A 24,821-nucleotide genomic window follows, 5' to 3' on the forward strand; every position below is an offset into this window, starting at 1 on the left:
ATTCCTGTCAGCCTTGCAAGGTAGTCCAGACAGGAAGCACACCCAGATGAGCTAATTCTACTCAGTAAGAAGTAAGGCTGCATTAACAGAATCTTGCAAGTCTGAAAGTACATCTCTCCCCCTTTGCCTTAACAGCCAAGAAACTAGGGAGGGTCCCTTGCAAGATGTTTGCCACGCCCCCATTCCTGCTGCGGGCTCAGCTGCCCCTTATCTGACCATTGCCTAGCCTGCGCCTCTTCCTCCTGTCTCCCAAGGTCATTCCCACAGACCATTACACATGGGAATCACTGGATATTACCCTAGATGGCTATGTGACTACTACCTCTGAAGGCCATCTCCTGGGAGATGAGCGGGCTTCTTTGAGCTGCTGGCTGGCCACTGGGAGAACAGACTGCTGGACTAGATGGGCCAGGAGTCCCACCCAGCAGAGCACTGCTTAGGTTCTTAGGAACAGCTCACTGGGCTCTGCGTTCCAAGGAAGGGGAGAAGACCACTTAAAAAGCTTCAAAAAATGGGTGGAGGATGACCATGGCTAACATGGAGAGGATTGCCTTCCATTAATTTAAATAATGAACCACCAAACTGAAACAAGGTATGGAGCGTGATTCCATTCTTTCACATTTTGCTGGACTCCCAAATTCAAGAAGAATAAAAACCGAGTGTCTTTCTTTGATACGCACGCAAGTCTTATGGACGTGAGGTGGTGAGAGAAGGGACAGCAAGGCTCCACTGGCATGGCGTCTCTTCCTGATATGGGCAACAGAATTTGAGGAGGGAGGGGAAGAGGGCATTGAAGGTTGCTTCCTGCTGATGCATGCGATGTGTGAACCTGCCAGGCAAATCTGGCTCCAAATGGGCAGAGGGGTCTCTCCCTTCACCTCATCCTTTACAGGTAGTCCTCGCTTAACAACTATTCGTTCAGTGATGGTTCGGACTTATGACGGTGCTGAAAAAACCAAATTGTGGCCAGTCCTCACACTTACAGCTATCGCAGCATCCCTGCAGTCACATGATCACGATTTGGGCACTTGGCAACCAGTTCGCATTTATGGCCGTTGCAGCATCCCATGGTCACGCGATTGCCATATTTTACCTTCCCGGCTGGCTTCTGGCAAGCAAAATCAAGGGGAACTATGTGATTCCCTTAACGACCACATGGTTTGTGTAACACCCACAGCAATTCACTTAATGGCCACTGCAAAAGTGCTAAAATCAGGTCAGATTCGCTTAATGACTGCTTTGCTTAGCAACCAAAATTCTGGTCCCAATTGTGGTTGTTAAGTGAGGACTAGCTGTACTTCCTTGTACAGTTATTTTTACAGGATTCCTGGTTCTAAGGATGGTAAGGACAGGGAAGCCAGGGCCACGCCTAAGATATTAACAGGCCTCAAGAAAGCAAAAGACGTCTGTTGGGGTACACAGCGACCTATGGAAGTGACCCTTGTTCTGTTTTCTGCTTGTCAAAAAGCATCTGCTTGGTCAGCATTGAGCCAAAGTCTCAGTAACAAGGTTTGTATGCTGCACTTTGCCTGACCTCATCAACCTTGCAAGAAGGCTTTTTAAAAAAAAAAATTGGAATTTTTAATTCATTGGAAGAAGGAGTCATATGGGCTGTGCTGGGCTGCAGGTGAAACAGCAGGCCCTAAATGAAAGTTGGGGAGGACCCAACATTCTTGGGATGGAGGGAAAATCTCTTACCTGTGTTTTGGGCAGAAACAGCTCCCTAAATTAATGAAAATAATTACTTCTGAAGTGCCTTCAATCATCTTTAGTGCAATAAAAGTGGCCTTCTCTGCAGTAGCACCCGCCCTCTGGAACGTCCTTCCCCCGGAGGTGAGACAAGCCTCCTTGCTCCTGGACTTAGGAAGACAGCTAAAAACCTGGTTTTGCCAGGGTGCCTGGAGTGGGAGGGGGAATAGCCATTCCCGGGGATGGCTTGCCCCCTAGAATGGCCCTTTACTCACGGATTGATACGGAATCTTTAGCCATCTGGATTTTAGCACATTTTATATTTTTATTGTCTATATATTTATGGTATTTATAATTGTATTGAATTTTATATTTTTTTGTTGTAAATCGCCCAGAGTCCCCCCTTTTGGGGGGAGATGGGCGGTGATAAAATTTGATAGATAAATAAATAAATAAATAAAGAGTCCTTGATGTACAGGTAGTCCTTGGTTAATGACCATCCATTTAGTGATAATTTGGACTTATGATGGTGCTGAAAAACCAACTTGTGACCGGTCCTTGCACTTATGACCGTCGCAGCATTCCCTGCAACCATGCGATCATGATTTGGGCGCTTGGCAACCAATTTGCATATGACCATCACAGCGTCCTGCGGTCACGTGATTGCCATTTTCAACCTTCCCATCCAGCTTCCGGCAAGGAAAATCAATGGGGAACTGCATGATTCACTTAACAATCACATGGTCCACTTAATGACTGCAGTGATTCGCTTAACAACCGCCGCAAAAAAGTTCGTAAAATCGGGTGCGATTTGCTTAATGACTGTTTCATTTAAGCATCCAAAACTCCTGTCCCAATTGTGGTTATTAAGTGAGGACTACCTGTATTAAGCTGCCCAGAGTCACTTATTGAGGTGGGCACCTATAGAAATTAAATAAATAAATCGAGCTTAAGGCATATCAGAAGCTATTGCTATTACTATTGTGTTATTGAGGATTAAATAGGAAGCAGGAAGAGGAAAAGGGGGAGTCACTATTGTTTTGTGACTACTGGGTTGGGCTCATGGGAATTGGAGTCTAATGTTGCCCATCTTTTTATACAGTCTGGGCTGTCAGTTACACCGGTAGGCTGCTCCAATACTGTACAGTGGATCCTTGATTTACTAGATCACAACATGATGGACTTTGCAAGCAATAGACCAAATTCCCAGGGTTCTCTATGCCTTTTGGGTAATGACATCACACCAGTGACATAACTTGACCCAAATGATGAGGACATTGTGCAAATAATGTCAGTTGCATACCGATTTCAAACAGCAGACATCGCTGTGACGCTGTTCTTCCATATTCAATGGACATTCATGAATAACAGACGCCAACACCACCACCACCCTTGGTCTGTTAAAATGAGGTTTTACCTGGGCATCGTGCACAGCTACCTGTGGTTTGACATCCTGAGTGCTTTCCTTCAGTTGTGCCATCTTCTCAGATGGATCATCTCAGGAGAAGCAGAGGATGGACACCATGGAGCTGGTCACAGACGTCTAGGATGGTTCCAAGCGGGAACCTAATGGGCTTCAAAGCCAAGCATCCACCTATGGTCTTATCTTCCTTTCTAGACCTATGGGAAAAAATGTGGGGGAGGAAGGTTATGGGATGCAGCCTCACCAGTTTGTTCTCTGGTGAAGGAGTGTTTTGGGTCAACCCTTCTGGGATTGTGCTCCAGACGTGGTCTCATAATTATGCAGGGCTTTGCTGGACCCCAGATACTGCTCTGTTCAAAGAAGGGCCAAGGAATTGAAGTCTTTGGAGGAGAGGAGGAGGGGTGCGGTGCGGTGCGGTTAGCCTTGAGTGGGGAGACCGGCACGTGCTATTTCAAGGGGTATCATGTGAAAGACAGGAACAATCCGTTCTCTATCAGGACAAGGAGCAAGAGATAAGAGTAATGGGCTGAAGTTACAGGAAGACGGGGATCTCCTTTGCTCAAAGGAGGTGATAAGCCCCCCTTGGCTGGAGGGCTTCGACAGGCTGGACGCCCATCCGCCTGGGACGCTTGAATCCAGATTCCTGCCCAGAGCAGGGGTTAGACTAGATGACCTCAATGCTCCCTTCCAATTCTCTGATTCTAAATACAGCTACGGGCAGAGAATTCAACAAGGAGCCATTTCAAGGTTTTATCTGGAGCATCGAAAGCTGCTCTTATCAACTGCTGACTTTGAGATCTGGATCGTGGCCAGTGTTGGAAAAAAACAGAACTTTGACATCATTCCCCCCTCCCCCCACTATCTAATCAGGAAATTTCACAAAGGGACAGAGATGGCAAGTCATCTGTTTCTCTGGAGCGTGCCCAGAGTTTTATGGCCACCCGCCAATCTGTAATTCCACTTGAAGCTTGGCTGCGTTGCAAACTGTATCATCCCTTTTTCACAGGAGGAATTGTTTTTTAGTTTGCCCACACAACGCACACACACTCTTTCCTCTTGAGCCACTTCACCCGGTCAATTTCTCCAATGCAAGAGGTTTTCAAACTGTGGGGCCTGTACATTAAAAAAATAATAAAAATCCGGGGATCCCTGCTCGAGAGGCAAAACTCTCATGATAGAAAGCTGGCTGTGCTGGAGAAAACCCTTTTTGTTATATTTTCCGTTTGCCCTTAATCTCTTCTGAAATCTTGTTAAGTTCTTGCAGAATGCTAGAGATCTGCTGGATGCAGTTAGAAAAACCGGAGAAATCTTCTTCTGCTTTACACCCTTCCTTTAACTTGCTTTCAGATGGCTGAAGGCTGCCCTGTTACAGGATGGCCCCCAAAATGGGAAAATCTCTGCTGTTGATTTACATCCAACCTCAGAGCAAGCTGGGAAGCCTCACCTGCCTTCTTTGGGATGCTTAACCACTGAAAGGCTGTTAAAAATTCTTCTTGCCCTGCCAAAATGTGGAGAAATGACACAGCCTGTTTCTCTACCCACAAACTGGGGGAAGAATTTGGAAAAGTCCAGCTGCAGAATCGCTGTGGAGGACCTCATCCCCTGATCCTGTGGAAAGTATGTCCCTGGTTCTGGCCGTGGTTTTATTTATTTTATTGACGTGTTTATTAATCCAATTTATGTGGCCACCCATCTGTCCAAGAAACTCTGGGCAGTGAACAAAATAAAAGAAAATTTTGTTAAAACAAGCAATTAAAATGGCATAAAGGCTCAACAAAAACACAAACCACTAGATACATGCCCCCCATGGCTGAGCAACACACTACCATCCAGGCCCCAATCCCTGTTTTATGCTGGGAAAAGCAGGCCCAGGCCCACAGTTTAGCTTTCCTGCTAAGGGCAACAGGAAACCAGCAATTCAAAGCAAAATCTGGAGACGGGTAAAGCAAGGAGGATCACACACCTAGATGTGGCAACACACACAGACACACACACACACACTTTCTGCTTGTAGATGATCACTCCCTCAGCATACTAGCTTGTATTCAAGCAGCTGCTGGACTTTATGGCAATCTTGGGGAAAAGTTGATAGGGGATTGCCAGGCAGCAAAACCCTCAAAAACTTGACAGAAACATTTGTGCAGTTTTCCTGGCAAAAAGACAGAATTTGCTATATGTTCTTTCTGTAGGCTTTCCTGGTGGTCTCCCATCCAAGAACTAATCAAGTGGAATCTTGCTTCCCTGTGTAGTTTCCCTGGCAAATGGTGCATCTTTGCCTCCTTCTAGGACATAAGCTTGACTTCCCAGTAGCCCCCATATCTGGAGTTTCCTGGGGATATCCCATCCAAGTACCAGCCAGGCCTAACCCTGCTTAGTTTCATGAGATCTTCCAGGATATTTTCTCGACAAGCCTCTGTTTTCCCTTTCAAGGTGCCTCTTTCTATTCGGAGGACGTTTCCACAAAGTTGAACCCAGCTGTGGCAACCTGCAACCTGCATCTCCCACCACCCAGTCCCTGCATCTCCCATCACCTCCCATCCGGTAGAGGCTGATGGGAATTGGAATGCCACAATACCTGGAAAAGAAGAGAGCGGCCATCCCTGTTTTAAATCCAAGCTGAACAAGCTTCTTCCCTGGAAAAACAGAACATCTGATCTAACTCCTGGATGGAAGTTGGCACATTTGCAAGTGGCCTTGGTTTATCTCAAGGCTCCTCCTCAAAAGATGAGCGGTGCTGTTGGGAGAATCAAAGCATCTCTCTCTTATCTCCGGTCACAGCTGGGGCCAAGGTTGTGACCAGGCTATAAAGGAGCTGAACTTTCTGGGTGGCAAAACTTTTCCTGCTGCAGCTTGACAGAAGGACGACAAAATGAGTCTTGCTCACCACCTGGTCCTGGCAGCAGGTACGTGGCGATTTCCCATTTTTAAAAATAATTTCTATTAAGAGTTTTGAAAAGAAGATAAAAACTAAAGACAAGGGAAAAAAAAGGAAAAAAGACAAAGACAAACAGTGCAAAACAGAAGAAAGAAAAGCAATAGAAAGGAGTAGCTTCCCATTTTCTTTGGAGCAAATATAAGTACAATTGCAAAATTACCTTTTAGTCTACAGTTACCAAGAGAAAAGCTCTCCTTTTTTCTGTTATCTGTTTTTCCTAATCATCAAAGCCATAATTCATAAGATCATTTTTTCCTGTTTCACACAAAAAGTCTATAAGGGGTTTCCAGTCAGCCATAAATGTAGTTATGGTCCTTTCTCTGATTAAAGAAGTCAATTTAGCCATCTCTGCAAGCTCCATCATCTTCATCAACCATTCCTCCACTGTGCTGAACCTTTCCATTTTGAGCATATAATAATCTCACTGCAGGTAAGTGGCAATTTTCCAGACCCAGAGGATCCAAGGAATCTGCCGGGGATATGGCAGGCTTCCCTGACTTAGTGGTTTCCAGAGGTGTTAGATATAAGACATCTGTGTAAATTGTTTTATGTATCTGGAGGGCATCTGGCCCAGATGGATGTGTTCAGAGAACATGGGGTGGCCAGAAGGGGTAGAGACCTAGCTGATACATCCATGTCACAGGTTCAGCTTGGATTTGTGGGTGTGGGTGTGGGTGTGGGCAAACCATGTTGTAGAACCTGGGGCCATGTCATTGGTTGCACACCCCCAAATGGATTAATTTTGTACCCAGCTTAAGCGCCTTGCAAATGGAGTTTATGGATTTTGCCCTCTGTATCTGGAGGGTAGGCAGCTCAGGTCAACTCAGCCTTCCCTTCTGAGGTCGGTCAAATGAGCACCCAACTTTCTGGGGAAGGAGACGACCGGGGAAGGCAATGGCAAACCACCCCGCTCTACAATCTGCCAAGAAAACGTCACAAAAGTGGCATCCCCCAAAAGGGTCAGACGTGACTCGGTGCTTGCACAGGGGACCCTTCACCTTTCACCATCTGGAGGGCACCAAGAAGGGAGAAGGTGGAGGTGTGTTATGTCATTCTTCCTGGAGCAGAAAACAGCTTGCAGTAGCATAATCCCATTATTTCTTAAGAGAATTCCCTCCGATGGAAGTTATTGTTATGCTTATTATAGAGGAGAAAGGTTCTATCTGGGGAAATTTAGAGGGTGGATTTCACAGGAAGGGGCTGTTTTTAAATTAGGGGTAGGCAAGCCAGGAGTCCATGCAACCCCCCAAGGGCTGCGATGGCTTCTTCAGACAAAGAGAGAAAAAAATTCAGCTATGCATACTGAAGGGCGCAAAACCGCACGCACCCCAACGTCTTTTGTGATATTGCAAAGGACCTCGTTTGCATCTCCCATGGATTACACCCCCTGCTTTCTGGTAAGCATCAGAAATACGCAGACTTCAACAAGGAATCCCTCAGGAATCCCTTACCCTGGCCACATCTTTACACAGAAATGTCCACTTCTGTCCGGTCACAAGAAATGTATTCTCTAACAATCAGAACTCTGAAGTGGCTGCCTATTCTGTATCTCCGTGTTCTTTCCAATTAGTTCTGGTAGCCGTTAGAAATACGCAGACTTCAACAAGCAATCCCTCAGGTTTTTATTGATCGGTTATGGTGAAAGGGTTAGCCAGGGGGGTCCACAAGATATGGTCAAAAACATCGAGATGATGGCCGTGATGGTGCAATCGCATTGCACCTTAAAAGCAGGTGGAACATCGATTGCAGTGTCGGTGTTAGGCCATGGTTAGCTGATACAGCAGTGGACAATTCAGAGTTGAGGTTTATTAGAACAGTCTGCCACAGCAACTCTGCATGAGTTTCTCATCTGAGCTGGTTCGCGCCTGGTCTGGAGGCACCTACAACAACCTACAGAGGGACTCTTTAGAATGGTGTTTCTCAACCTCTGCAACTTTCAGACCGGTGGACTTCAACTCCCAGAATTCTCCAGCCAGCTGTGTTGCCTGGAGAATTCTGGCAGTTGAAGTCCACCCATCTGAAAGTTGCAGAGGCTGAGAAATGCTGCTCTAGAAGACAGATCGCTTGGACTTTCTAAAAGAGGGAAGCTCACCCAGCTGTCATTTAGCAGGGAAACGGGAATTGGATCTGACTGTTGGGCATTTGGGAAATACTAATGCCAATCTTTTTGTGGGTAGCTTGTGTCTCCTTTTTAGCGGCCTCCACCATTCGTCCCATCCCACGCAACCTGCTACAATTCAACAACATGATCAAATGTGCCATCCCTGGCAGTAAACCTCTGATGGAGTATGCGGACTACGGTTGCTACTGTGGTTTCGGGGGCAGCGGGACACCAGTAGATGACTTGGACAAGTAAGCCCTCCCCTCCTTTAATGCTGTCAGTCTTCACATTTGATCAATCAGAGAATCAGTCACCTGCATGTGATGGTATATGGGAAGGACCTTGGGAGGCGGGGCAAAGAGATGCTGCCAAGGGATTGGTCAGATAAGGGAGGGCAGAGCCCACAGCTGCACAATGGGTGGAGTAAGAGGCTCAGGAGGGACCCTCCCTAGTTTCTTGGGTTGTAGAGGAAACGGCGGGAGATTTGTACTTTCAGACTTTCAAGATTCTGTTAATGTAGCCTTACAAAAAAGTAGAATTAGCTCATCTGGTCGTGTTTCTGGTCTGGTCCACCTGGGAAGGCTGATATCAAAGTACAAATCTCCCACTGCCTCCTTTACAGCCCAAGAAACTAGGGAGGGTCCCTTCTGAGCCCCTTTCTCCTCCCATTATGCAGAGCGGGCTATGTCCTCTCTTCTCTGACCATTCCCTAGGCAGCATCTCTTTGCTCCGTCTTCCAAGGTCTTTCCCACATACCATTACACTGCACGACTTTAAAATGTGCCGTCCCCAAAGGAAAGCCATAGATACTGAAGCATTTCCACTCCAGAATCCTAACTTTCTGGTCATTTCCATGGAGGAGATATTGGGCAGCCAAGCTAGAGGAAGGGATCCTCCTTGTGCAGAAGCAGTCTACCTCTGCATGGTAGGGACAAGCACACTGGAGGATGCATACAGCCCGTCCCCCAGGTGCCCTCGAAAAGCCACAGCTCTCTTTTAACCGCATTAGTACTGATTTCATGAGCTGCATCTATCGTTCATTCCATTTAATTCCAACTCACTGAATTCTCACCGTGACCTTGAAGGCAGCTAAGTCACAACCAAGCAAGAGACATGATCGCTTAAGCAGGATGCTTTCAATAATTGGAAGGGATTTCCCCCCCCCCTTTTCTCATTCTAAAATTTGAGATCATCCAATGAAAGGGGGAGTCTGACACCATGGAAAACTTGATATTGTTGCCTAGAAACTCAGGCACCCCAAGTTCGGCGTGGAGCTGATAAAAACTTGGTCCCTGAATGTGGGAGAGTGTCAGGCTCTGTCTGCTACCCAGTAAAAACGCAGACGGTAGTGTAGGCTTAGGTTCTGGTTTTATTTGAGTAACAGTATGCGTGCCCTTTAAGAAAGCTGAGAGTGAGTGGAGCGCGCCGGAACGGGATTTAAATAGCCCGCGCCGGTCAGCGCTCCCCCCCTTCTTACTTCGGGTGCGCCCCGAGCCCCGTCGGTTCCGTTGCCGGTAGGTGAGGGGTCGTGGAGCCCCTCCTGTGCTCCGGGCGTTTCCTTGATTGCTTCCCTGGCCGGTGATGGTTCATTGCCGGGCGATCAGGTTCGAAATCTCTTTGACAGCTCGGGCGCGCCTCGTGGTCTGGTCTTGTCAATTCCCTTCTTTGCAACATCGTATCTCTCTCTTCCGCGCCTCCGGCTAGAGTTGATACTTTGTTGCCAGCACCTGTTGCTCTCTTTTGTTAGCTAGTTGCCTTTTCCCTTAATCCGCCTGGGACCCATTTTCCTGCATTGTCGTGCGAGCCGTTGCGATGTGACAAGCACCGCAACGGTGATCATGACAGAGAGAGACTAACTTTGCAAAGTGGCTTTTCCCCCCTCCCAACAGCATGAATCATGAATACTTCAGGCAAAGTGAAAAGCATTTATTAAAGGGGTCAAGTCTTTTTACAGGATACAGAGACAAATGATACATACATTCGGTATATGTAAAGCAAGCAACCAAACAATTAAAAGCCACTGATTACATGTGAGAATTGAACAATAGAAAACACTGATTACAGGTAACATTCCACAGGTGGCAAATTTAGGGGTTACGCCACTCCCTTTCCCAGCCGGGTTTGTATCATCTTAAAACTTGCAAGCGTATTCAAGGACTTTCAGAATACGCTCTCTATTGTTTGGTTGCTGAAAAGGCTAGTTTTTGCACGTAAAAGAAAGAAAGGGTTTTATTTTATTTTATTTATTTATTTATCAAATTTGTCGCCGCCCGTCTCCTCTGACCGGAGGGACTCTGGGCGGTTTACGATATAAAACAATAAATATATAATAAAATTCCAGTATAAAACAATTTCCTTTGGGGCAAAAGGAAAACATGGTTTCTTGACCTTCAGAAGAAGGCATGCATGGATGCTGTGCTAGAATACTAATAGCACCTTTATTAAAAAGCTAATAATGAAGCCAAAAATGCCAGCTTACGATACTTGAGTCCAAGCACAAGAGGACGTACCACACCTGGAGAATCTGATCTCAATATTCCTGCTCTTTTCAGGTGCTGTCAGATCCATGACGACTGCTACTCCCGGTCCAAAAAGCATCCCATGTGCAAATTCCTCCTGGACAACCCATACATCAAGACCTACTCCTACCACTGTTCTGGAGGCCACATCACTTGCACGGGTGAATATCCTGAAGCCCAACAGGTCTTTCAAGTACCTGGGACTTTTCTTCCTCCCTTCAGAGGGGGTTCTGCTCATTACCTGGTTTTGAGGACATTTTAGAACAGGGGCTCTTAAGCTGGGGCCCCTGGACCCTTGGGGGGGGGGCTCTAGGGATGGATTGCAGGGCGTTTGTGAACTTGGGTGGAGGAAAAAATGTGCAATTTTATTTTCACTCTCCCCTGACTCAGATTTAGCTTTTCTTTCAAGAACGCATGTAGGCCACCGAGTCATTTATAGGCTCTGCATTCCAAACGTGGTCGTTAACTTGAACACATCTCCCTCTCTAAATTGTCTGAAGGACTTTTTAAATATTTTGATAACTGTACTGGAGCATAATGGGTTTCCCCTTTGGAAAATAACCTGTCTCTATGTATTTTATTTTATGCATTTGAATACTTTTTTTCTGAGAAAGGGTCTGTAAGTCCACCGCAGAGGTCCCTAGGTTTTCCAAAGGGGCCTCTAGAGCAAAAAGGTTAAGAACCCCTGCTTTGGAATATCTTTCAATGGTGTGCTTGAGGCTGATTATTGTTTGATGGTGGAAGGGTATAGTTTATTTTATTTTATCGTTAATTTAATTTAATTTAATTTAATTGTTTATTTTATTTTATTTATTATTTTATTTACTGTTTATTTTATTTTGCTTATTTTATTATTTTATTTATTGTTTATTTTATTTTGCTTATTTTGTTTGTTTTGTTTATTTTATTTTATTTTCCTTTCGTTTTGGTTTGGCTTCCTGATTTCTCCATCCTCTACAACCCCCCATTGCTTCTGCTTCCTGGTCTGAAAGAGCCCCATGGGCACAGTTCACCCCAGGTGTCATTCCTTGGGACGCCGGAGAAACTGTGATCATTGTTGAGATGGGCGGCGGAAAATGCGATAAGTAAATAAGTAAGTAAGTAAGTTCTCACCTGGTCCCAAGTGAGCAGCCTGAAACTAGATCAGATGGCTGCCGAAATAAGAAAAACACTGGGTTAGAGGAAGATACCCTAAATGAAGGACATCTTCCTTTCAAGTAAATGCTGCATAATAAATCCCCTTTACAGTTAAATAGTTATTTAGGGACTGGATGGGGAACGCTCCCCCATTCCGTTTGTTTTGATTTATGATTATTTTATACCTCATCTGGAGGCATCCGTTGGAAAATGTCAAAATGACGAAAGTGTGGTTGCAACCGCACAATGCGAACTCCATCTCTTTTTTCCATGCGTGCAACATTACAATGGATGTCTAAAAGGGACAGGGCTTGCATGCAACGGTGCAATGCTTATTCTTGTCATGGGTCCCCTGAGGTTCACGTTTTTCTTCTTCCTTCCAGATGACAAGGATGAGTGTGCTGCAGTTATTTGCAACTGCGACCGCTCTGCAGCCATCTGCTTTGCTGCGGCGCCCTACAATGAGAAATACAAGAACTTGGACACCAGCAAGTACTGCAAATGACTTTTGGGAGATGCCAATGCAAGGACCTTGGCACCCTCGTGCATGTGACGATTCTCTGGATGGGGCCTTGTGTGGCCCCCTGTGGACCAGGAAGGACAGAAACTGAACCGGGACAAAGACTTTTATTTTTTTTTTAATGACAAAGGAATTGTTTCCTGAACAATAAAGCGAGGCATCGATGTTAATTTAGATTTGCTGCCCTGTTTTCTTTATTAATGGGAAGAAAAGCCTCATGTTGACACTGGAAGAGCTGGTCTTCCCTTTGCAACGTCACTGCATTTTTGCACGATGCCTGTCAGCCAGGGTCATGTCCCCTTCCCAAAGTGGGCAAAGTGAGGATCTTTGGGGCAGGGAAAGAGAGTCAGGAATGTGGAGAGGAAAACCGGGTGCCCCCTCCCCCAAACCACTCCCCGCTTAAAAAGGCCAAAAAAATTAGCTCCATCCACTTGGATGGGACACCCGCTTTGCCAGCCCTGGCCAAAGGGATTACGAGCAGTCTAGCAGTCCTGAGGTATCTGTAGGGTATGGTCAAAAAAGTCAAAATGGCAACCAAGTGTCGGCTCCACTAAGTAGAGCAGACTGAGAAGTCAACTCCACAGGAAGGCTAAAACTGCTTCTGTTGAGATTGGCTCAATATCACCCTCAAGGTCATCTTTGCCATAAAGGTGCACCACGCACTAAAAAAAGGGAGTTCCAATTGCACCGTCATGGCCACCCTCTTGAATTTTTGGCCACGTCCTGCAAACACCCCGGAGCAGTCCTGTGCATCAGCGGGGTGAAAACAAGGCCTCTTCGAGCCTCTCCTGATACATTTCAGGCATTTGTATGGGGGTGAGTCTTGCATCAATGTGCAATCAGTTGCCGTTCACTGTTCAGCTTCTGAGATGCAGTTATCTGAACCAAAAACAAGTTGGAAACCTGCCGAGACAAGGTCCCAAATTTTCTACAGCCCCTTCAGGATGGCTCTACCCTGGGAGGGGGCTCAGAATGGGGCCACTGAAACCCACAGAGCCCCTGCCACAGTGATGCTTTGGGGCATTTTTGGGGAATCTTGTTCTCTGCAGCTCTTGGTGGATCTGGGATATACATGCTTAATAAATTGTTTAATGCAGGTAGTCCTCACTTAGTGACCACAATTGGGACCAGCAACTCTGTCTCTAAGCTCTGCGGTCGCTAAGTGACCCTAACCGCCAACGGACTCACTTCCAGTTTGATCATTAAGTGAATCACTGCAGTTGTTAAGCGAAACATCATGTGACTGTGACACAATTTTTACTTCTGCGTTCTCCATTAACTCTGATTGTCGCGACCCGGTTGGGAAGCATGCAAATGGTAATCACATTACCGCAGGACAGCGTGATGGTTGTAAATGTGAGGATTGGTTGCAAAGCTGTTTTTTTTACACCATCGTAACTTCAAATGGTCACTAAATGAGACAGTCGCTAAGTGAGGACTACCTGTAATAAGCTGTGGACAGCCAGATGCTTGAGAAGGAAATCTTAGCAGGCACACAATCGTTCTCATCGAAATGCACTTTTTCACCTAAGATGTTTTGAACCAAACACAACCGTCAAGCTGCAGGTCCTCATTGGGGAGCATTTGAAGAGAAGAAAATTGAAAAGGGAAACAGATCAGTTCAAAAACTTGCAAAATCAATTCAGAAAACTTCAGCATGTATCACCAGAGTTATTTTTATACATCTGTTCACTGCCTTTTCCTCCTGACTCTAGCTCGAATGAGTCACAAAGGCATCTCTGAGTCAAGCTTAATTCCTTCTGATTTTATGTATGTCACCCATAAAAAACAAGCGGAATTTTGATCACCACATTGTGACTTTTCTGAGTGCAGCCTGCAGACACCCCACGCTGTGGCCTGGGCGAGAGAACAGTGCGGAGGTAACCATGTACGATTAGCAGATCCAAGATCAGTTAACTGGGGAAGGAAGAGCCAGCCGGCTTCCTCAGGCATCGACACGATCTGCAGGGATTCACAAGCGACATCTTCCTGCAAAGTCCAGCATTCCTGCCCAGCCTCCAGCTGCTGGCCCAACTGCGGGGAAGGCGGTGGATGTCAGCAGCCTGATTCATAGAGGGAAGGTGTGCAAGTCACCGGGGATCAACCGGATGCCCAGCCATTGGGAGCCGTGATGCATTGTTGGAGGCCTCTCTTGGAAAGGTCGCAATTGGTCCCTCCGTCCTTGATGTCACAATTCCTCTCCGGGGGCAGCTCTGGGCCAGGACGGCGGAAGGCTTCTCTCGCAGGGCTGCTCCCAGAGGCAAAACCGCCTCTTCTTTCCTGCCAAAAGCGTCAGCTGCTTGGCTATCACAGGCCTGAAGCGTTGGGAGGAGAAGTCCGTTTCCAGCAAAGTCTCCACCTTAATCAAGTACATGCTTCCAGGGGCCTCCAGAATAAAATCCTGGTGGGAATCTGTTGGGCACTTCCCTGAGACACATGCCCAGGTCTGGTTCTTCGGCTCCAGACATCGCACAGCCAAGATTTCCCAATATCTTGGCCATCCACAATGCCAGCCATCTGTAACCCGGTGCCATTTGGGCATCTTGGACATCCATTCCTAGGGTCCCCAGTGGATTTGGGAGTGGAAATCCAGCCCATCTGGAGGCATAAGACGAGAAGGACGTTCGAGGTCCTGGGTGGCTGAGATTTCAGACTTGGCTTGATTCACACAACAGGCTAACCCGTAAGAGCTTAAGGCGTGTGTAAACCCAGCTGGTGTACTTAGTTTATGTTTGGGTGTTTTCTGTGAAGCCAGGTAATCGAGTTAACTCTGTAGGTAATAGCTTACTTACGTAATAATCATTATTACGAACAATTATAATGAAACATGATCTCTTTTAACGGAAACGTTCACATAAAATAAATACGTGCGTAAGCAGCCTATATATATGATATGTATAAAGGAAAACAAACGTGTGTGTGTGTGTTGTTTTCCCTTTTCCCAATTTTTTTCCTGTTCTTTAGTTAAATGAATGAAAAACAAATAATACTAATTAATCAGATTAAGAATACACTTAGTATTTTATTATTAACTGAGGTTCAGCCTCTTAGTACAGGGTGACGATGCTATCCGTTCAATTGTGTCCAATTCTTGGCGATTTTATGGACCAGCTCTCTCCACGTTTTCCGATCTTGTACGGCTTCTTGTTTTATGCTCCATCTGGTGTCAGCTTGATGGTGTCTAGCCACCATGTTTTTTGACGGCCTCGTTTCCTTTTACCACTGACCATGCCAAGCATAAGTGCCTTTTCCAGCGAGGTTGGTGGCATGACATGGCCGAAATAAGTAAGGCAGAGTTTTATAATTTTGCCCACCAGCGATACTTCTGGTTTTATATGCTCCGGTACTATTTATTTATCATATTTTTATCATTGCCCATCTCCCCCACATGGGGGACCCTGGGCAGTTCACAGTAAAAACAATTTAAAAATTCAATAAAATTATAAATAATACCAATACTCAATAAATATAGAATACAATCCAATCCAAGTAAGGGCAGATCAAATTCAGCCCATAAAGGGGTAAGGCTGGTCCCTGCAGGGCTAGGGAACTAACCAGCCCCAAGAATGGCTCTTCCTCTCCCCACTCCAGGCATGGTGACAAAACCAGGTCTTCAGCTGTTTTCTGAAGTCTGGAAGAGAGGGGGCTAACCACACTTCTGGGGGAAGGATGTTCCAAAGGGCAGGAGCTGCTGCAGAGAAGGCCCGCCTCCTGGACCCGGCCAGATGGAGTTCTCTTGCAGACCGGGTCCGTAGCATGCCCCCTCTGCATGACGGGTTGATGTGACGGGGATGAGACAGTCCCTTAGGTAACCTGGACCCATATATGCTCCAGTACTTGCTTGTTTATCACCTTTGCTGACCAAGGAATGCGCAGGAGCCTTCTCCAACCCCACAGCTTGAACGAGTCGATTTTCTTCTTGTAGTATGGGGTAGGTGTGAGGAGAGCAACCATTGTACTTCCTCGACCACAAGATGATGGCATGGTGTGATGGGCGCACAGCTGTTTCTCTAACACCAACTCCCAGCTTTCCAGATGTTTCTCCCCTTTCCAATCAAGCAATGGGAAAGGGGAGAAAAAGCCAATTTGGGCCGTAAGTCTGTCTTGTTTTTAGACTCCCCTGTGGTTACCCCACGTTATTGTGGAGAATTTCTAATTCGTGGCTCGCTTCTGCTAACCAGGGAGAAGATGGAGATACTGAGCGAATTTGACACTGAGGCCCCACTCTACGTCTCCTTCTGCAGGCGAATCTCCCCGGAGGACTTTGAAAGGGAATCCTTGACTTACACTCGGAAAGCTTTGCGGGAGCTTTACGCCCACATGGAACAAAATCCAGGAATCTGCACATCCGTTGTGCGAAAGAGGAAGCAGCTGGACAGCGAGGATGCTGGTTTGGTGTCCTACGTGAAGGTACGATTTAGGCTTTACAGGCGTAAGTCATGAAAAGGATTGCCTCCCCTCCAAAAAATTCACACGGAGTGTCCAACCAAAATTTGAAGTAAAGACCTAGAATGATGGAGTTTTTAAAGGTTAATAAAAGAACTCCAAGCAGCTAACAACGATCTTGCAAAGTAGAAGCGTGAACCAAAAAGAAACTTGCACGTTAGGCTTAATTACGTTCAGAAAAGAATTCAGTCTTCACACAGTAGTTAGATGAAGAGGGAAAAAAAAGTCAGCTTACATTTATTCAGTAGATCTGGATACAAGTAGCTTCGTAGTAGAAACCACTTATTCATCACTGGTTCTTTGTAGACATTTTCTATGGAAATAGAAATGTCTGCACGCAAGCAAGAGGACGAGAGCTGCATTCAGCAGCACCTCCTGCTTGCAGGTGTGCCCAAGAGGTAATGGAGACTGTTAATCCCCAAACCCAAGAAGAAGAAGGAAGTGGAAATCAGGCGACCCATGTGACATCCCACAAGCACAATAGAGATGTGTTTACTAGAAAGACCCCCTTATGCTTATGAGACAATGCTGAGTTGACCCCTGATAATTCCAACATGGAAGACGCATTCACCCTACTGGGGAAACTTGATTAAGTTTCTGGTTGTGACTTACTGCAGAGTGTACAGTAGATCCAGCCATTTCCTTTTTTTTTTATCCATTCAATTGTGTCTGATTCTCAGAGACTGCCTGGATAAGTCCCTGCAGTTTTCTTGACAAAATTTCAGAAGTGGCTTGCCAGTACCGCCTTCCTAGGGCTGAGAGAGAGTGACTGGCCCAAGGTCACCCAGCTGGCTTTGTGCCTCAGGTGGGACTAAAACTCACAGTCTCCCAGTTTCTAATCTGGTGCCTTAACCATGACACCAAACTGGCTCATCTTGGTTAGTTTAGGCATCCACATATTGGGCAGGACATGGCTTATTAGAGTAACCAACTGAAGTGTGTGACTCTGGGCAGCTAATAATTATGGAAAATATAAAATAAAACAATGCCAAACAATGCAAGCAAGGCTTCAAGCAAAATTTTCCATAATGCATCATAAAACACACACAGTACACTAGAGCTCAGCTATCATCCTGGCCCAGTGGCTGAGAGAACAGCCAGTCCTTCAGGGTCTCCCAGAAGGCTAACAGGGACAAATCTATGGCGTGCATTTCTTAATCAACCCTTATGTTAGAAGGGGGAAAAAATGCAATATCTTTCTACAGCTTTCCCAATACACCAGTTTTCTAGAGGCCGAGAGCTTAAGATGGTTTGGTTTGGTGGAATATTCAGAAGTGAGATGGAGGTGCCTGCAGGTTCCAATCTGACCCACTGTTCCAGATGGGATTCCAGCTCCTCTTCTGGTTCCTGCCATCCTTCTCAAGTTCCCCTGAGCCATTTCCCTCCCAGTGACTTATAGCCACCTTTGGAGTGATAGAAAGCAAGCCCTGGTTGCTGTTGTTCTAGTACAACAATGCCGGGAGCCAAGATGTCCAAGGCCACCAGTGGGGAAGTGACCACAGACAAGCTCTTTTGTTTGGCAGGCCAAGTTTTCCTCCGTGTTCCACCACCATGATTCCCTGGAAATGGATAACATACAAGAGGAGGTGAAGCAGCTGAAATGTGAGATGCAGAGGGTGAACAACTATGCCTTTGGTGAGTCCCGACTTGGAGACTGGAGGTCCCTGCATTCTGCAGAGTTATGCTCCGGGTTGCACAAAACATCTCCACTGAGTTGCCACCGTTCCTTTCACAGCTGCCAAAAGAGCATCACAGCTACCACTGGAGAGAACAACAAGGAAGAAGATTGCTTTGGGAAAAGCCAACCCCAGCCAGACCAAAGTTTGTGAGCCACTTGTCCCAGCCATGCCCAAAATCTTTGGACCTTTCCCAAACCAGGTCTGTATTCCTAACTCCAACGGCCCCCTTTGGCCCTTGAATGATCAGGCCGGGTGTTGACTCACAGAACAGCCCCCTCCTGCTCCAACGCATCCTAAATGCTAGTTTTACAAACTTGGGACCCACTTTTCTTAGTGCTTCTTGGGACAATCACGTCTGTGTTCTGCTCAAGAGACCGGAATTCAGAGTTGCAGCACCCTAAGTTTTTCGTTCGGGAAGTCACTGACGAAGGTTGCAGATAGTTTTGTATAAGCAAGGACCTGTGCTAAGTGCTTCGGGCAGCTTTTACTCCTGCAGCGAGAGGAAAGGGTGGATCCAGGGGTGTGTGATGGGATTAGTGGCAAATTGAAGCACAGAAGCAGAGGGCTGAAAGAGATCTTGGGGTCATCTACCAATGCAGGAGACTTTAGAGCAGTGTTTTGTCAACCTCGGCCACTTTAAGATGGGTGACTTCAACTCCCAGAATTCCCCAGCCAGCCATGCTGGCTGGGGAATTCTGGGAGTTGAAGTCCACCCATCTTAAAGTGGCCGAGGTTGAAAAACTGCTCTAACCCACCCCAGTTGATCTTGAAAAGCAGAACAAGATTAGGCTTGGTTAGAACTTGGATGGGAGACCACTAGAAAATGCCAAGATTGTGGATTAGCATGCTGGCTGGGGAACTCTGGGAGTTGATGCCCACACATCTTAAAAGTTGCCAAGGTTGAGAAACCCTGTTCTAAAAGCTGACAAATTCCCTGTCTAACAGGGGTCTTCCCTTTACCCCTGTCCCATTTTTTTTGCCCAAAAGCAACTGATTTGGGGGATATGGAAGGAAGCTCACCATCTAACATTTAAAGAAATATCATGAAGTATTTTTGGTTCAAGTTGAAACCTCAGGAGGGCTCTGGCAGCACCTTTTCCAACTCACACATTTTATTTAAAGGCAGAAGCTTTTGTGAGCTCCAGCTTCTGCCTTTTAATAAAATGTGAGTTGAAAAAGGTGCTGCTGGAACCCTCCTGAGTTTTTTTGCCTCTGTAAAATAACACAACTCTCCTCCTGCAATGGTCCACACCAGGAGTTCCTTGAATTTTTGAATAATTGTCCTCTGTAATAGACTTCATCCTCACTCCACCCTCAGGCAGAGAGATTGGGGAGTATGGCCAACATGGACCTGAAACAGGCCTCAGCTGGAACGCCACCAGTCAGTCAAAAGAGGTAAGAACATCATGGGGGAGACAGGAGTGCAGCTAAGTACTTTTTGATGTGGGGCTCTTGAGAGCTTGGCCTGCAAGGGCGCACAATGTATATAACTTGGGAATAAGCACTGGGTCATTATGGCTGAAGCCAATTCAGCGGCCTGCTAGAACCACTGAAATGGAGCAGAGCTTATAACACAGCTGAGAAGCTGGCACAGAAAAAGAAAATTATCTTAGATAGCTTCAATGAGCATGCCAGAGAAGTACAGGTTATGGATCTTACACACTCAGCCCTCCCAAGCATAAAGAATCACACGCTCAGACATGTTAGGTTAAGAAGCAAAAAGAAGCTTACTGACTTTATTCTTTGTTGTTTCTGCTACATCCATCTGGGTGGGAAAAGATGAAGTTCCTTTGTTCTTCTTTTCTTTCTAATTACATAGTTTGCCCTAAACCCTCAGCCCTCTTTGCTGCCAAGAGGTGTGAGAGAAAGGGGCAGAATCCCTCATCAAGACCCAAGCACATGGCCCTGATGAAGGGAGCAGCATCCATGCTGCCTCTCCGGGGGTGGAGAAGAAAGGGGGAAAGAGAGAAAGAGGAAGTGGGAGTGGCAACAAACAGCTTCCTCAGAGTTGCATTGTGGGACCACTTAAGTCACATGTTAATGAGGCATGCTGGATTTGCCAAAAAAAAAAAACTTCCAACAATGGCAAGCATAAGAAATATTTAAAATAAAGCTATGAAAATGGGCACGTGTATCTGTTGAGCTTGGCTGCCTTGGCTACAGACTTTTTAAAACAGTATTAAGTAAGAAGGATGCTGTGTGGAGAACTTGACCTGGGGGCCCTTCCACATGGCTGCCATTTTCACACGCACCCCCCCAACCCATGCGATCACGGTCAGCCCCTTGGTGAGGAGAGTCCTCAATTCCAGCTGCTGAGGACCCTCATGAGCTGCTCTACAGCTAGCCAACAGGGCCCTCAAAAATCAGCGCTCCGTCCAGCTTTGGGGCCCAGCCGTATTCTGGGTGAAGAATAAGTCTTGATAATTGGGCAGCCAAGTTGATGTGAGCATCCCATTCTGCCCGCTGAAGGGGTTGCAGACAGCACTTCAAGACAACCATCTGGCCATGTCCTCTGGGATGCTGCCAGTAGTCTGAGAGAGAACAGGAGGAACGTTAGACCTCAACCCTCTATAGATGGGAGAGGAGTTTGTTGGAAGCTTGTCCCAGAAACGGTAGCCTAGTTAGAGGACCCAGAAAGAAGAAGAGACTCAAATATTTCAAGAGACTTGGCCTTAATGAACCTTCTCCTCCTCCTCCCTTTCCCTTATAGTTAATAAAAGAGGGCTGGAGGTTCCTACTACAGTTTCCAAGATCCTATACTTTGCCCCTAATTCTTGCCTTAAACCAACCTTGGCAAGTTTCTCAACCTTGGCAACTTGAAGAGGTGTGGACTTCAACTCCCAGAATTCCTTAGCCAGCTCGCACCTCTGGCTGGGGTTTTCTGGGAGTTGAAGTCCACACATCTTCAGGTTGCCAAGGCTGAGAAACACTGCATTAAACTGTTGATTGAAGTCAGTCTGATCCTTGCTTCCTTGATCACGCCTGTCTTTTAAGGGGGCCTGGCAGTCTCTTTGGGGTTTTCTTGTTCAGTCAATGCATTTGTCCATTTTCCAAAACCAACCCCAGTAACTGTTGTTCCTGCCAAAGGCATGGATGACATCTGCACAACTGTCTTATGTCCCCATTCTGTGATGGAATGTGTTGGGCTCCTGATGATGCCCTGCCCTATGGGGAAGCCAAGGTGGAGCCCCAGTGTTTATTCTGGAATTGTTGCTTACAAATGAGTTAGGGTTTTTTCCCTCCACCAACAAGTACACATTTGCTTGGGGAACAGGAATGGCTGGAAAACCCATGGATGCTAGTGAAGTTTCTAACAGCACTTCTTATTTTTCTTCCTAACAGCCTGGTCAACCTGCATCCCGTACTGGTGAGACCCAGCGGTTGTCATTCTTCACTTTGGGGTGACAACACCACCTTCAGCAGGCTGACGCCCACTCCCTTTCCAAGGTAGATTTTCCTTTCAAACATTTTTTCCCTATATTTATGCCACTGAAATTTCCCTGGGGAGGAGATATTTTGTTTTAATGCTGGGGAAGAAGAACAGGCCTGAGGTTTTACACCAGATGTAAAAGCAAAATAGCTTGTTGCTTCCCTGCCGCAACAGAATGTAATAAAACAGAAGCAGGGAGAACGTTTCAGGATTTCTTTTAAAAAATTACATCATATTTGAAGATATTTTATTCTGCCTTCTGCCTCAAAACTGCAGGCAGTTCTCCTATTTCTGCAGGAGGTGCAGTTCTACTCACAAGAAAAAGTTTTGGGTGTTCTCCAAAAGCTTGGAACTGGTTCTCTGAACATGTTAAGAAAGCAGTCCTTAGTCCTTTTCAAGGATCATTCATTCCTAGGATTTTCAGGGAGCAGAAAGCACTGGATATTTCAGACAGGAGCCTGGCATTACCAACCCCAAACTATTCTTATATTTTTTATTTCCTTAGTTAATTAATTCAGTTTGGATGCCACCCGACTCCAGCCAACCATGGGTTACAGTAGTCCCTGGGTTAAGAACGCCCAGTCTAAGGACGACCCATAGTTAAGAACGGAGCCCATCGTAGCAAAATTCAAGTTAAATACACAATACAACTTATAATAATACTGTTCTGGCTTATGTACAAATTCGACTTAAGGACTGATCTTGGGAACGCAACTTGTTCTTAAACTGGGGACTACCTTGGATAGTTAAGAACGGAGCCTATTGTAGCAAAATTCAAGTTAAATACACAATGATTTGAGTTAAATACTCAATGGTTCGAGTTAATTACACAATACTACTTATACAATATTATACAATAATACTGTTCTGGCTCCTGCTCACCTAGCAGTTCGAAAACATGCAAATGTGAGTAGATCAATAGGTACCGCTTCGGCGGGAAGGTAACAGTGTTCCGTGTCATCATGCTGGCCACATGACCACGGACGGGTCCTTACGGACAACGCCGGCTCCAAGGCTTAGAAACGGAGATGAGCACCGCCCCCTAGAGTCGGACACAACTGGACTTTACGTCAAGGGAAACCTTTACCTTTACCTACTGTTCTGGCTTATACAGGTAGTCCTCGCTTAATGACCATTTGTTTAATGATGGTTCAGACTTACAACAGTGCTGAAGAAACCAACTTATGACCTGTCCTCACACTTACGACTGTTGCAGCGAACTTGCAATCACATGATCACGATTTGGGCACTCTGCAACCAATTTGCATTTACGACTGTCGCAGCGTCCCCTGGTCATGTGATTGCCATTTTCGGCCTTTCCAGCTGGCTTCTGGCAAGCAAAATCAATGGGGAAATGTGTGATTCGCTTAATGACCATGTGGTTCACTTAACACCTGCAGCAATTCGCTTAACGACTGCTGCAAAAAAGGTCATAAAATTGGGTCAGATTCACTTAATGGCCACTTCACTTAGCAACCAAGATTCCAGTCCCAACTGTGGTCGTTAAGCGAGGACTACCTGTATACAAATTCAACTTAAGGACAGACCTTGGGAACAGAACTTGTTCTTAAACTTGTTCTTCTCTACCCCATAATAGCCTCTTCCCCTATTTAATTTTCCCCCTTACCTAGTAAAAAAAAATATTGGAAAAAACCCCCCCCACAAGGGTGACAAATGGAAGACATCACAGTCCAGTTTTCCGAACAAAGGAGGCAGGAAGGGTCTTCACAGGAAGCAGCCCCTGTGGAAAAAGATTCCTCTAGGAATCCTCACAAGGCTCCATTTCCTCTTCTAGGACTACCGCTAAGAGCCCTGGCCCCACAGGATCATTCCCAAACGCCAACCAAGCTGGCGCAGCGGTTCTCAACCCTCCGACGTTGGCCAAGCCGAGGATAAGAAAAGAAGATCGTAAGGAGAACGACGACTCAGACCTCGATCCTTGCTCAACAGGGCCCTGAATGTCTCTTGGCGGAGGGGAAGATGCTAAGCAAATGAAAGTTCTGTGCACCACTTTTAGCCGTGTGGCGACTCCGTGGTTGAAGCGCCTCTGCGCACGAAGGGCAGGGGAGGCCCAAAGAACAGGCCCATGAGTGCTTTGAGTGCAAATCACACCCCACCAGCCTCTTGACCTTAACATTTAAGGCAGGTCCTCTTTGAACAGCTGGGTTTGGGAAGCGCCTTGTAGACCTCACCTGGCTTGGGACCATCTACTGCTCTTCTCCCTTTACCTACAACACCCCCTAAAATTCACCTTTACATTGAATTGAAAACCTATTATTTTTCCTCCTTCCGTTTAGCTCACTCTCACGCCCCAGGAACTCAATGTCATCCCTCATGCGAGCTCCAAACTGTTCCAGGTCAATGTTCACCTCAGCAAACACCTACAAGGTATTTCAGATACACGTAGGAAAGGATAAAATTGAGTTCTTTCCTGTTCAGCAACGCGACTCAGAGGACCAACTTTATAGACAGGATTTTGGCAATCCTGATCAAAGATAAGCTGGCACGAATAAAACAGAAATATTTCAGATATTTTTAAAACGTGTACAGGTGAGTACAGGGGGGACACGTGTTCTCAGATGCAGCGTGCTAGCTGTATTTACGAAAATGGAAATATTAAAATATTTTTGCTCTAGTGCCTCCCCGCCCCCCGCACAACCCCTCTTTTAATTTCCCCCTTCTTCCTGCGTTCTGCCCCTGCAAGCGCAGGCGAGGAGGGCTCCCAGAATCGAGCTGCAAAGAATTCGGGTTCCGTCCCTCGTTAGTGCAGTCCCGGCCATCTAGCGCGGCGGTTCCCAACCGGGGGCCGCACACACCTTACTGTCCCTGTCCCTCCCGGTGATGGGACCCGGGCAGGGGGCGGGGTCCCGGCAGGAAAGCAGGTCGGAAGGGGGCCAGGGCCCGGGCAGAAATGGCTGAGAGACGCCGGGCTGGTGGGCGTC

At 46.4% G+C, this 24,821-nt stretch overlaps 2 protein-coding genes across 4 annotated transcripts in view; one reads left to right on the forward strand and one right to left on the reverse strand.

Annotated features, from left to right (window-relative positions):
* The window catches only part of TBC1D10A (TBC1 domain family member 10A), a 470,628-nt gene that overhangs the window by 240,113 nt on the left and 205,694 nt on the right, over positions 1–24,821 (reverse strand). The window lies entirely within an intron of this gene.
* On the forward strand, positions 4,271–23,967 carry PLA2G1B (phospholipase A2 group IB). 3 transcript variants are annotated; one of them, XM_063315728.1, is made up of 9 exons: positions 4,271–4,729; positions 5,543–6,015; positions 8,225–8,399; positions 16,506–16,734; positions 18,294–18,405; positions 18,506–18,648; positions 19,768–19,844; positions 21,792–21,896; positions 23,675–23,967. In XM_063315728.1, the coding sequence occupies exons 2-9, from the start codon at positions 5,982–5,984 to the stop codon at positions 23,835–23,837; spliced, it is 1,038 nt and encodes a 345-aa protein (XP_063171798.1). In that variant the 5' UTR covers positions 4,271–4,729; positions 5,543–5,981; the 3' UTR covers positions 23,838–23,967. The 3 variants fall into 3 exon arrangements, with proteins under 3 accessions (XP_063171798.1, XP_063171797.1, XP_063171799.1); XM_063315727.1 differs by lacking the exon at positions 4,271–4,729 and having other exon boundaries at positions 5,360–6,015; XM_063315729.1 differs by lacking the exon at positions 4,271–4,729 and having other exon boundaries at positions 5,360–6,015; positions 16,569–16,734; positions 23,675–23,964.

The sequence above is a fragment of the Candoia aspera genome, chromosome 15 (genome assembly GCF_035149785.1).
Source record: "Candoia aspera isolate rCanAsp1 chromosome 15, rCanAsp1.hap2, whole genome shotgun sequence".
NCBI lineage: Eukaryota > Metazoa > Chordata > Lepidosauria > Squamata > Boidae > Candoia > Candoia aspera.